The sequence below is a fragment of the Corvus brachyrhynchos genome, unplaced genomic scaffold (genome assembly GCF_000691975.1).
Source record: "Corvus brachyrhynchos isolate BGI_N302 unplaced genomic scaffold, ASM69197v1 scaffold8, whole genome shotgun sequence".
In the NCBI taxonomy this organism is placed as follows: Eukaryota; Metazoa; Chordata; class Aves; order Passeriformes; family Corvidae; genus Corvus; species Corvus brachyrhynchos.
The window spans coordinates 639,478-651,689 of record NW_008240031.1 but is presented as its reverse complement, the minus strand read 5'-3'; the positions used below and the strand labels follow the sequence as shown (position 1 = coordinate 651,689).

At 35.9% G+C, this 12,212-nt stretch overlaps 1 protein-coding gene across 2 annotated transcripts in view; it reads left to right on the top strand.

The window, feature by feature from the left end:
• The window catches only part of AP3B1 (adaptor related protein complex 3 beta 1 subunit), a 149,178-nt gene that overhangs the window by 30,645 nt on the left and 106,321 nt on the right, over positions 1-12,212 (top strand). The window contains exon 8 of one of the 2 annotated variants that reach the window (XM_017743681.1): positions 544-723. In XM_017743681.1, the coding sequence (XP_017599170.1) occupies positions 544-723 (180 nt within the window). Of the gene's footprint in view, positions 1-520; positions 724-12,212 lie in introns of those variants that run through there. The other variant, XM_017743679.1, reaches the window with a different exon arrangement.

Here is a 12,212-nt window from a genome sequence, read left to right as displayed (position 1 = left end):
GGGGGAATGTATTCATGAAAATCTAAACACAAAATTTTAAATGACAGTTAATTTTGCCATATTGAGGGGGAAGTTTGAGTTCCACTAATACCCAGGGAACTTGCCCCAGCTCTTCTTTACTTTGATCTGGCCAGTGTTGGTAGAATTCCAAAAGATCTTGGTGGTCGTATGTTTTACTTCTTGTTGTTTCTCGTTACTTCTGAGTTAATTGCAAGTTCTCTGTTAATTTATTTGGAAGCTAAATCTGTAAGAAAAAAAAAATTATGCTTACATTGCACTGTGTCTTCAGGGCTGGTAGCTAAGATTTATGTGTGTAATAGAAATAGCCAGTGTTTCCTCTGTTCTAATAATCTTACCCCAATTCTATTCTAAGTAAGATACCATTTCTCTGGGCTTATTTTTTGTTGTTGCTGTTTTGTTTTTTTTTTTGCTGAATAGAGAAAATTTGAAATTGCTGAGAATTGCTAGTATTAATTTTGATTCTCACTTGTGGTCTAACTGTAGAGCTAATACTGACCTTCTGGTTTATATTTTGTTTTCTAGCTGGTAGCTGGGAGTGTGGTGATGGCATTTGAGGAAGTGTGTCCAGATAGAATAGATCTGATTCACAAGAACTACCGAAAGCTCTGTAACTTGCTGGTTGATGTGGAAGAGTGGGGTCAAGTTGTTATAATCCACATGTTAACTCGGTATGCACGTACGCAGTTTGTAAGTCCATGGAAGGTAAGTTTGTGACTTTTTAAATTACTGTTTTGAGCCTGCATTCTGAATTATTTCCATTGTTGGACTTACTTAGTCTTTTAAGATGCATTGCTAAGGAGACTTTAGTAAAAATAGAGATCAAATACGTAAGTCTTAGCTTGCTAAGACTTCACTAATACAAGGCACCTACCCTTCTTCAGAGCCTGAGAATTCTCCTTCCAGGGCATAACCTTTTCTTATTTACCCATGGCACATCCTGTGGGCAGTAGAGAGACTCCTTTTTCTGTGGTTCCTTGAGCCATGTTGCTTTTTGCTGTAGACAGTTTTATATGAGTCAAAACTAGAAACGTTTGCCGTTCTGTCCTGAAACTGGGTAGACTCTACTTATATTGTAGATACCCGGTATCGCTGCAGAACAAGCATTACATTACTTGTTTAGGCTTTGTTAGTGTTCTGAGGCACTGTGTGAAGACTTGAACATACGTATTTGAAATGTGAAATGTCAAAAAAGATGTGGTTATTTTCATTTATATTGTGTAAATATGAGTATACTCTTTAAAATTTATAAAAAGAGGTCTTCAAAACACAAATTCTCTCACTTCTTACAGTAAAAAAGGGCACAGCTCAAGAAATTAATGCTATTAACATTGTTTTAATACAGATCTAACTGTGAATAACAATTTAAATTAAAAGACAGAATACTTCTGGAAAGAACTGTATAAAATTGCTTCACAGCTCTGGTTGTTCGCATTTATTAAAGGCTTGGGGATGTTACTAGTGTTAAGTTTTACCATTTAATTTGAAACGCATTCATGTTTAAAGATGTACATTTTAGTGCAGATTTTTGTCATTTGATTAGCACATTAACAATTTTTTTAAGATTTCTTTTTTCAGCATTGGAATAGGGAATGACACCAACTATCACTCTATCATTGAGTTCTTTTTAACTGTCTTTTAATATCCTTTGCCTGGGAGTCAAGACTGAAATGCAGTGCCATTCTGTGTTAATATAAGTGTGATTTATTATGTGAAAATAATTATAAGGAGATATAGTTGGACAAACAGTTAAGTTCAATCCGATTTAGTTTACAATTATATTCACTCCTTCTTTAAAAAGCAGGGATTATAACGAATATAGCAAAAATGTCTGAAGTAGATCTGAAGTAGAATCATATTTCTACGCTACCAGTTAGATTCTGAAACACCCTTTTTCATTTCTGATGAAAATTAAATTGTTTGTAAGAACACATCTTCCCAGAAAATTGCTTAAAATAAGAAAAGTATTTTTAGATAATGAGGCATTTAAGTTATATGTTTTCCTAATGTCCTTGAGGCAGTGTTTATTACATGTTGATTATTGGAAGAAGGCAACTTGCATTCTTCTTTCTGACATTTGGAAGGAATCAAAATTGATAATCTGCTGTACCTTAAGCTACAATTCCACAATGTGTTTCAGCAAGTTTTAGTCTGTAATTGGACAAAAGGAAAGTTGAAGGGGAGGATGACTTCCTATCTTGGACTGAGAAGTTGGAGGTCTTGATGGAATTTGGTTTCTTTATGACTCTAAATGTTCTTTTTTCACTGAAACTGGATGTATGACAGTTGCTGCTGTGGCTTCTGCTCTAGGAATTTAAAAGGTTTGTGTGACAATACTGCCTGTGCCAACTTAAAATTAGTCATCAGTAGCATAGTATTAATAACACTTCGTTTTCACTTTCACGATCTTCAGTTTAAAATTTAGTTTGTCTACCTACTCAGCAATTTAATTAGCAGATTTTTTTTTTTGGTACGAGTTGAAATGCATGCCTATGTCAATACATTCTTAAATGAACTCATCATACAACAGGCCATCTTGTGCAGTAGAAGAGATTTTTAATTTAGTTTATTTGCATCATTATGGATCAGTATTTAGGCTGTTTATATGTAAATGTATGATTTGAGGAACAATTAAGTGTTGACAAAGTAGATTGCAGTCATATCAATTGCAGTGCATTTTCCATAATTTTTCTAAATGACAACTTTGATGATAAATAGTGGATGCCAAGTCAAAGCTGATTATACAGTGCACTAGGAATTCATGGCGCTGTCAGGGAGAAGACCGATTGACTTTAAATTTACATATTAATGAGAAGATTTGTTAAGAGGGTGCTTGACTATAGAAAATAACAGCATATTTATAGGGCACGACACTTTATAAATAAAGCTGATGCAGGAAAATGGAAATTAAACCTATCAGATTAATAAATTCAAGGCTGCTAAAATGCATATTTGCATTTTTATTCAGTAAAATTTTCCCTTACTTTTTGAGGAACATATGTTGCTTTTGTTTAAGTTGAACTAATTCCTAGCAAGTAATGGTGTAATGTTTGGAACTGATTTCTTGAGCATTTAGAAATCTAAAGAAAAATTCTGAATACTTACCAGTTATGGAGAAAGATCTTTCTTTTTTTTTCAATATGCTTAAAACTGTTGCAATTACCCATTAACCAAGAATACTTAGTTTTTTATTCCTATTCATAGCTTCTTTGAAGAGTATAATTTTTAATTCTAATTGTGAATGCAGTAAGGAAGAATGTTCTTGGTTTATCCTATTTGTTTTAAAATACTTGGAGGTGCTTTTTGAATAATTACATGTAAATAGCAGTTTAAGAATAACCCTTTTTCTATATGAATTGTATGTATTCAGCTTTAACATGTGTTAGCTGAAGTGAGACAAGATGCTCATATTCTGGAGTAAAAATAGCTGCTTGGGACTAGAACCGGCCATGAAGAATTCCAGGTTTTCTGGGAAGTAACATACCTCATAGCAGATAAAACTGTGTTGCATTCCAGCTCACATGTTTTGTCTTGCCCTTGTTGCAGAAGTTGTTGGGACTGCCAAGCTGTTTGCAAATATCTCCTGAACCATAACAGCTTGCAGCCAAATACATAAAGATGTTTGAAATAAACTTGTTGGTAGTTTTCATGAATGTATTGGGTTGCAGTCTAGTGGTTCAGGAACTGCTTTTCAAGCTGTTCAGCCACCTCTGTTTCTGCAAGGAGGTGAGGATTGCAGGAGGTAGGGACTGCTTCAGCTGTCCTGGTACATAGATTTACCACCAAACGTCTGTGACATTTGGGAGGGCATCTTCTGAAAACAGCTGACTTGATCAGAAGTTTCAGTGGCCTTTGTGTAGAGCAAAATGGAACTAGGAGCTGTAGTCCTGCAAAAAAACAGTGACTCTCAGGACTGTTCAGCTTCGTTTCAGATAATTGAAGATTATGTAAGTAGACTCTCCTGGTGTTCAGTTGGAATTGGAAAAAAGTGGTGAATTCAGATTGATCACGGACTTCAGTCATTACCAAGTTCCTGATAAATGCGTGTGAGAAGCATGTCTCAAGCTTACATTTTAGGATTAATTATTGAAGTATTGCTCAGTTTGAATTGCTCAGAATTTGGCATAATTGTTGTGCTGGGGGGAATGGAAGGGGGAATTAAGCATGAAGAAAACAATCTGAAAGAATAAGGACTTCTATGAGAAAAACATGAAGTGTCTGAATGCCTATATATTTAAAAGCACGAATCATGGAAAGTAGCCCAGCTCTCAGTAATTACAGGAAGAAACAGATTGAAAATATTTATTTTGATTGATAGTTCTGACCAAGTATTGAGGTCCCTTCTGACCTCAGCTGTTCTGTGATCTCTTCGTCTTTTGTTAAATGCTTTAAGATGTTTCCTACTCTTGCAGTACTTTCTTAGTATCTTTTAGTCATGAATTCTTAGTGTATGCCATACAGGTAATGGTTATGTGTGATGGAATTCAGTGTCTAATGGCTGCTTAAGAAATCTCAGCAGGATCTAAAACTGCTTTAGAAATTTTATTTTTTTTGTTGTTCTCTGTGTTGGGGTGTGCATTGAGGAAACTGTATTTGTGAATTATAAAGCTTCAAGCACAGCATACAGAAAATAGTGTCTATCCTTTACTTTTGTAGAACTTGTTAATAGTGTAACGAGCATCCTGAATCAGTTCTGCTGGTTTACTGAAAGCTTAATAAAACTTCTAAATCCTCTGCTTAGATGCTGAGAACAGAAAGGAAGGGTGTATTCAGGGTCATAGCCTCCAGTTAACTAGGTTACCTAGATAAAGCAGTAAAAATGAAACAAGTTAAAATATTTTAGAAGTATTTTGTATGTATATCATTAATTTAATAATTAATCAGCCTGAATACACATTTCCCTTCTTTTGTGCTCCGACTCAGTAGAGAATCTACAAGTTTTATTATTCTCCTCTGCAGTAAGGAGGTGAGTAAGGAGCCATAGATAGATATTTAAGAAATATTCAGAATAGCATTCAATCTTTAAGAATAAAATTAATCATGATATGGTGTGTATTACTTACTTAACCTATCATCTCAGTGAAGGTTAAATTAGGAAAACTAGTTTTAGGGTGAAGTTGTCTTATGCTACTAATTTATTCCTTTCTTAGTGTATCCATCAGGATCTTCAGTCTGAATCGGGGCAGTCTGGATTCAGTTACTGTTTCCCTCTTTCTCTGGCCAGTTCTTTTAAATGTGCACAAGGTGGGGTTAATGTACAATATAAGATTCACTTATTTGAAGATACTTAGTGAAGCATTTGGGGCGTAAAATGCACTGGCCAGCTATTTTAGTGTCACATCAGTTTTATTTTTTCCTATTGTGTACTACTTAATGAAATGAGAATAACCTTAGAGCACTGATTTATAACAAAAGATTACCTCAAGCTGATTGTGGAAAGTTTGGTTAAAAGAATTAATCCAGCAGAAGAAAAACTGAAAAGAGGGTTAATTTTCGGCCACATTAATTTCCTGTTTTGTTTTGCTTTGTGGCTGCTAAGCACTTACTGTTGGTATAACAGAAGTACAGTCTGCAGATAAAAATGCCATTTGTCTTTGCAGCAGAATGTATTGCTGTGGTTTCTGTCAGTTCCGTGATAGAGTTGCAGTGGAACAGCAGCAGTGTGTAGAATCTATGTAGGCAGGTTCTCAAGGACATGTGTATCAACTCAAATTAAAAAAAGGAACCCTTTGTTTTCCCACAAATTTGACCAGCAAAGTTTCCATGTTTCTATGCAGTACTGTAGTCTCATCTTATTGACTCAGGCTGAGGTTCTTTTTATTATCAATATATAGGATAAGAGGCATTCTAGCCATCTCTTGTGAATAAGTTGTCAAAATTGGTGTTATCTCTGTCTAGATCATTGACTTACAGACACAAAAATTAATTGGAAGCAAACAAATATTTTTACAGAAATCTAAGTAACAACTCTGTAACTGCTAATAATTTTAAATTAAAATATCAGATATTGCAGATCCCCATCACTCCATGAGCCACTAAAGTTCCTAGCTTTAATTTTGGCCATTTGAATGCTATTTGGTCATGGAAAATTGTGTAAGCTGTATGAAATGAATGCTGTGTTAGATTACTTTGAGGCCTTCCTGGATGCCAGAGTACTCATGAATTTTGTTCTGGACATCTGTCTGTGGAATATTACTCTCTGTCTAGTAACTTGTGTGGCCTTTTCAAAATTGTACCAGGATTTTCTCTGGATAATTACAAGACTTGTAAAATAAGCTTCTTCAGCTACTTTGTGAAAGTAAATCTTTATTTAATCTTTTCTGCTGTGTGAGGAACACCTGTGTGAGGTTAGAACTCTGCTTTGAGAAAGCTTTAGACTCCTGAGTCTGAGCCTGTACACTTCCTCTGTAATATCAGGTAGAATTCTTGATTGGTTGTGGCAGCTCTCTAAAGGACCACAGGGAATAGTAAATATAAAATACTTCAAATTATTTGGATCGTTCATCTCTTTGATAGTGTATGCACAAGTTTTTTGCAGTTTATGGTTGGAAAAGTGCCAGACAAGAAGACTGGGAGTAACTGAGTCGTGACTTGTAACAACATAGTTGTTACCACCAGTTGTTAGCATGAGAATACCGTTAATGTGAATCAGCAGATGTTTTAAGATGCTTTCAGCTTCTTTGCCTACTTAGGTGTTACAGTGGAGGAGGAAAAAATCCTGTAATGCAGGATTTAATGGCCATTGATGATGTTTAGATGAGTACGTCAGACTGTCTGGTAAGGGTAGCAAACTGCCACCTTTCAGACTGCCAATCTAAGTTAGGTATGGTTATCATTCTTCAACGATTTAAGTTGATTTTGTGTTTTAAAAATTTGAGTCTCCTAATTAACATCTTGAGCTATGGAGGTAGTCCAAATATGGTTTAAATATTGGATACACATTTTAGTAGTTGTAAACAGTCCTAAAGCTACATTAAAATGAAAATATATGAGTATGTTTCTATATATGGGAACTGTTCTCTTTGAATTTATGTTTTAAAATCATGTATTTTATGAGAGAACAGGAAGTTGAGTTGCTCTAGGACGTATGCATGGTTTGGTGTAACTGGAATGTGTACTCAGAACTCTAGAGTAAAGGAGAAGCACTATGAGCAATTGCACTTCTGTACAGGAACTGCACTCTGAGTGACGTGCAGTTCTGAAGATCTGGGACGTCCCTGTCCCTGCATACCTTTTCTGTAAGTCATGAGAGGTGGTGACTACTAATTCTGGAGCATGTAGTACCCTCCTCTTCGTTGCAGTCCCAAATTAACTAAGAATTAACTGGTATTCTTCGTGGTTCACTTACTGTGCAGCCCTGTGGAAGAATATTCTTACTTGGCAGTTGGTTTGTATTTGTTTGCTATCTTGATGGCTTATACTGCCTCTTCAGATACTTAAATTGATATTAAATTTTAACCTGAAACAAAAGTCAAACATTTAACCAAACATCTGAATACAAATTCTGCTTTAATTTTTGAATTTGAGGGTAAAAAAAGGTGAACTTTTAGCTACAAGCAGATGGTATCTTTTTTCTTTAATTTGTCCCTTCATGTTTGCTCCTTCTTAATTTTATCTTGCAATGTTTAGTTTACCCCTTCCTGTTCTTTCTTTTACTTTCTTCCTCTTATGCTCTAAATGTTTTTTCCTGTTTTTGCTTTGCATAATGAGGGATTTTTTTTTCAGTAAGACAAAGCTATTTTATGACTCCCTTCTGTTTTGAGGAGAATGAAATGGTTTTGAATAAATGAAAGTGATCTAAAAGTCATAATGGATTATTTTAGTTCTATCTGCAAGTGTCACAAGACTATTACAACAGTGACTGCACATTTGGGGTTGCTGAAGAAAGATGTTCATTACTGCAGCATATTTAAGTCCTATCCCCTATTTTTAGATACCAGTCCTAGACTTAATTGCTGATTCTTAGAGAAATGAAAATGCATACTTCTTCAGTTTTCACATTAGTTTACTGTGAAGTTACTTAGAGATGTTACTGTAGTTGTGGTACACTGGCAAAAAATTAATGTTCAGTGGTCCTCAGACCCCTGCTTCCACTCACATGATCGTCTTGTCTCAGAACTGTACTATAAAACTTTCATGAATATGGGTTTTCTGAAGAATGTTCTAGGACTGGTTTTTTTTTAATTTTCATTAAGCCTTTATTTCATTACCTTTTCAAGTTTATATTTAGAAATTATGTTATTGGCTAAGTGAGTTTTTAAAAGCCTCTGTAAGGCTGAATTGAAAGGTTTGAAGAGTCTTTCGGGTAATAAATGAGTTTACGTCCTCATATTGTTTTGGAAAATTGTGGGGCTTTTTTTAGAATGAAATAAACATGTACATCTGAACTGGGATTATACAGGGTATTGCATAAATTATAATATTATTAGTAAACTACAAATGAAACTTGATTTATGTATTGTTTATATTGAAACTTTTATATATGCTGAAGTGAGCTAAGAATGATGTAAGTGAAAATGCCTTAATGTTAAATTTCACCTGCCTTTGTCAGATTCTCAAGACTGAGTAGATGTCTTAGTTCCTTTTTGTAGCTTAAGTATTAAAGCTCGCTATTTTTAAAAATTGGAGTCTTTTTATAGAGAAGGCTTTTTTGAATTGCAAATGAAATCTCATCAAACTAGTAGAATTTTATTGTGTATTCCTTAGCTGCATTAAAATTTGGGTTTTCTTAAGAAATGTAAAAATGTTTTGTTGGGTATGAAACATGCAGCTCCAGAGGTTAATATCACAAGGTAAGGTGACTTGAAATACAAGTCCTTTTACTGAAAAATGCCTCAAAGTTGCCCTGGTGTTAATTTCCATTACTACTTCAATTTTTGTTGACTGAAAGCTTGTTTATCTCTTTATATAGCTAAACTCTTAAAATCCACAAATGTAATTGTGTGCAAATCTCTTTATCAAAAACTCAGAACTAAAGTAACAGTTTCTATTGTAGTTTACTGGAATTACATCGTATATTCTATGTAATTATGTTATTGTATTACATTTTCAGTTCAATTCCATTACAGTCATTTGAATAGAGTTGTAATCTGAAAAGTGGTCCTTGAAAGAGGGTACCATATGAGTTCAGGTCTGTTTCAGTGGCTTCAAATGTGCATAATTCTACAAGTCCAACTGACCCCTTAGGTTTTCCTTCTGACCTCTTTATCCAAATGGTAGTAAATAGACTATGGTTACAATTGAAGTAAAAATCATAATATATAAGCAAATCAGAGTAATATAATTATTGTCTAGCACTCTGTATTGATTCTTCATTTCATTGTTGTTCACTTACTGAAAATGTGTATGTACTTTTAGACTTGCATAGAAACAACAGGTCTGGTCTCTGCAGAACTGACAGAATGCAGTGTTTGGTAATGTGATAACTTTGTAACAATATTTTATAAAAATAATATAAACTATGTATTATTATTTATACAGTGCTCTACTTAATCATTGCATTCTGGAGCTTCTGTGGCTGCCTGTTTGTTCTGGAAGCCTTCTTACAGATTCTTCCTTGATAAAAGACATGTCATATCCCATATGCTTCACTACCGGAATATTTTTATATTTTGTGAGGCAGAAGGGATAAATTAAGTTTCTAAAGGTCTCATTCACGTTTAAGTAACTTTGTTGCTGAAAGCTGTAAATGCATTGTGTCCAAGACCACATAGAGCCCACTGTTCTGGTCTGGTGAAAGCAAAGACACCAGCTTTCTGTCCATTCAGGAATGGCTACGGCTTGTAATCATTTCTGTAACATGCATCCTGGTACTGTGACCCAGCGTGTTTCTCATTTGTCTTGTAATCCCCAGCCTGTTCCTTTCCAATGATTCTTAACACATGAGCATGAGAAGTTTGTTAGGTGCTGAAAATTGTTTTCTTTCAGTGTAACAAGAAAATGTTTCAATAACTATTTTTAAACAGGAAAATAGTTTGATGATTTACTGGGTAATTTTGTCCTATGGAAAGGTAAGTATCTGAAAACTTTAACCTTTAGAGAGACGAGGATGTGATAATTCTATGATCTATCTGGGGTGTCCAGTGTTGTTCAAAATGTTACAAGATGCCCTTCCTAGTCTTCAGTTGTTGTGGATCTCCTGTAGGCTCTATACCTTCAGAATCTGCCAGATCCATGCAGGTTTTTTTCATATTTGAGGGAGCATAAAATGGCACTCGAGGCTTACACTCAGGCAGTTGAGATACTCCCCTACTTCTACGAGGCCATCAGAGTATTTTATCTGATCATTACTAGGTTCTGGCACTCCATTCACAGTAGCACAAGTTTTTATCACACAACTGATTATAAACTGCAGCTTACCTTAGAAAGAGTCAGTATACTTTGCTGGCTGTTTAGTACTTGAAAGAAAACTATTATTTATGGAGTGGATGATCTGGTCCCTTTATTCTTTGTCTCTTCAGCTCCTTTTGGCTTTGTAAGGCAAACTTGTCAAACTTTGCTTCTGCTTTCTAAAGCCTCTCTTCAGCCAGGCTGCAAATTATATTGGTTACACTTTACTATCTCAAGTGTTTTTATCGTGTGAGATTGTGCCTTTTTTTAGACTACTAACAGTTCTTCTTGTCAAGCTTTACATACACTGACAGACCTGAATCATATTCAAGGATTGCCTGTTGTGGAGGAGATGAGTACTTCTACTAGCATATGACTGCTAACAAGTGGGATTGGTTGAGGTCTGCTCTTCTGTCAGAAATGTCTCACAGCTGATCAACTGGGTAATGATAGGTCTGTTCTGGTGTTCTGAAACTCATCTATAGAGCAAGTGGAAGGATTTAGGTAGGCATGTTCACATAAAACATCAGACTTCCAGATCTATCTTGCATAACTCATTAATGCTTTAAGTGGCAAACTGTTCTATGCATTGCTTTTCAAGGAAACTATTTTTCATACATCAGGTGAATACTGATCTTGATGGGCTAAAGTAGTTTTTGGTATTGCAGTCAAGTTCTCCAAATAGTGAATAGTACTAAAATTCTTCTTACCTTCAAAACCTAGCTTATCCAAAACTCTCTTGAGAACAGTTCTTGGAAATACTAGAAGGGTCTCTGGAAGATAGTGAAAATCTTGTTTGCCAAAGATTTTGCTGCACGCGTCAAAAGAAAGCTATGAGTGTATTTCCTTATGAATCTGAGGAGAGAAACTGAAATTTGTAACTTGAAATAATTTGTACCTAACCAAGGAATACAAATACTTGAATCACTTTTTCAATACAAGATGGAGTTAAGGCTGGCAAAGTGGGCAAATACTGTGTGTTCACACTTTGGGTATCATTGAAGCTTTGTTTTAACTCCATTTGTGGGTGTTGGGGTCTCCTCCCCTGCCATGTAGTCCTGGGAGAGGGACCCTGGAGGGGAGACACAGGGTTTCCCTGCCCCTGGTCAGCCTCATTCCCCATTGGTTGTTTTGTGTTCCCCTGCGCGGGCAAGGACCCTCAGGTCCCGTGACTGAAACAGTTCCTCGGCAGAGCTCTGGCCATGCGGCTGGAGAAATAAAACATCTCTGAAACATTCAGCAAGAATCCATCCATATATATTTCCTTTCCACGGGACTCCTGGTTTGGTATATGCATGTTGCAGTATCCCCACTGCAACATAATGGTGGAGAATTGTGAGCAGAACGATCCCCGATCCCTAAGCGACTGATTTGTGTGAGTAAACCCTGGAAACTTTGGATTCCTCTTCTTGGTTTTGCTTTGCTATTCCATATCTAGACTATGGAGGAACCGTGGGAAGACTCTTGGCTCTCAGAGCCGCATATGGACATTTATCTTAAACTTAAAATGATTCTTGAACAACGATTTGTAAATTTTAGCTTGATTCAAGCTCAAAAAGAACTGAAACACTTCCTGGCATGGTTGTTTAAGAACTTTTTCTATGTTTCTTGGGATTTAATTCTTACCAAGGGCTTTTGGAAAACCATTTGGACACAGTTAATACTGGAGTCAAAATATATGCCGATGGAAGAATATTTTCGTGAATATTATTTAATTACCGAGACAGTTGAGCAATGTCAGCTGTGTCTTGGCGAAGGGAAGCCTGGCGCAGGGACCGTGCGGCCCAGGCCACGTGCACCGAGCGCTCTGCGAGCAGCAGCGAGGCAGTTCCCGCGCGCGGGCAGAGCCATGCGAGCTGCAGTGT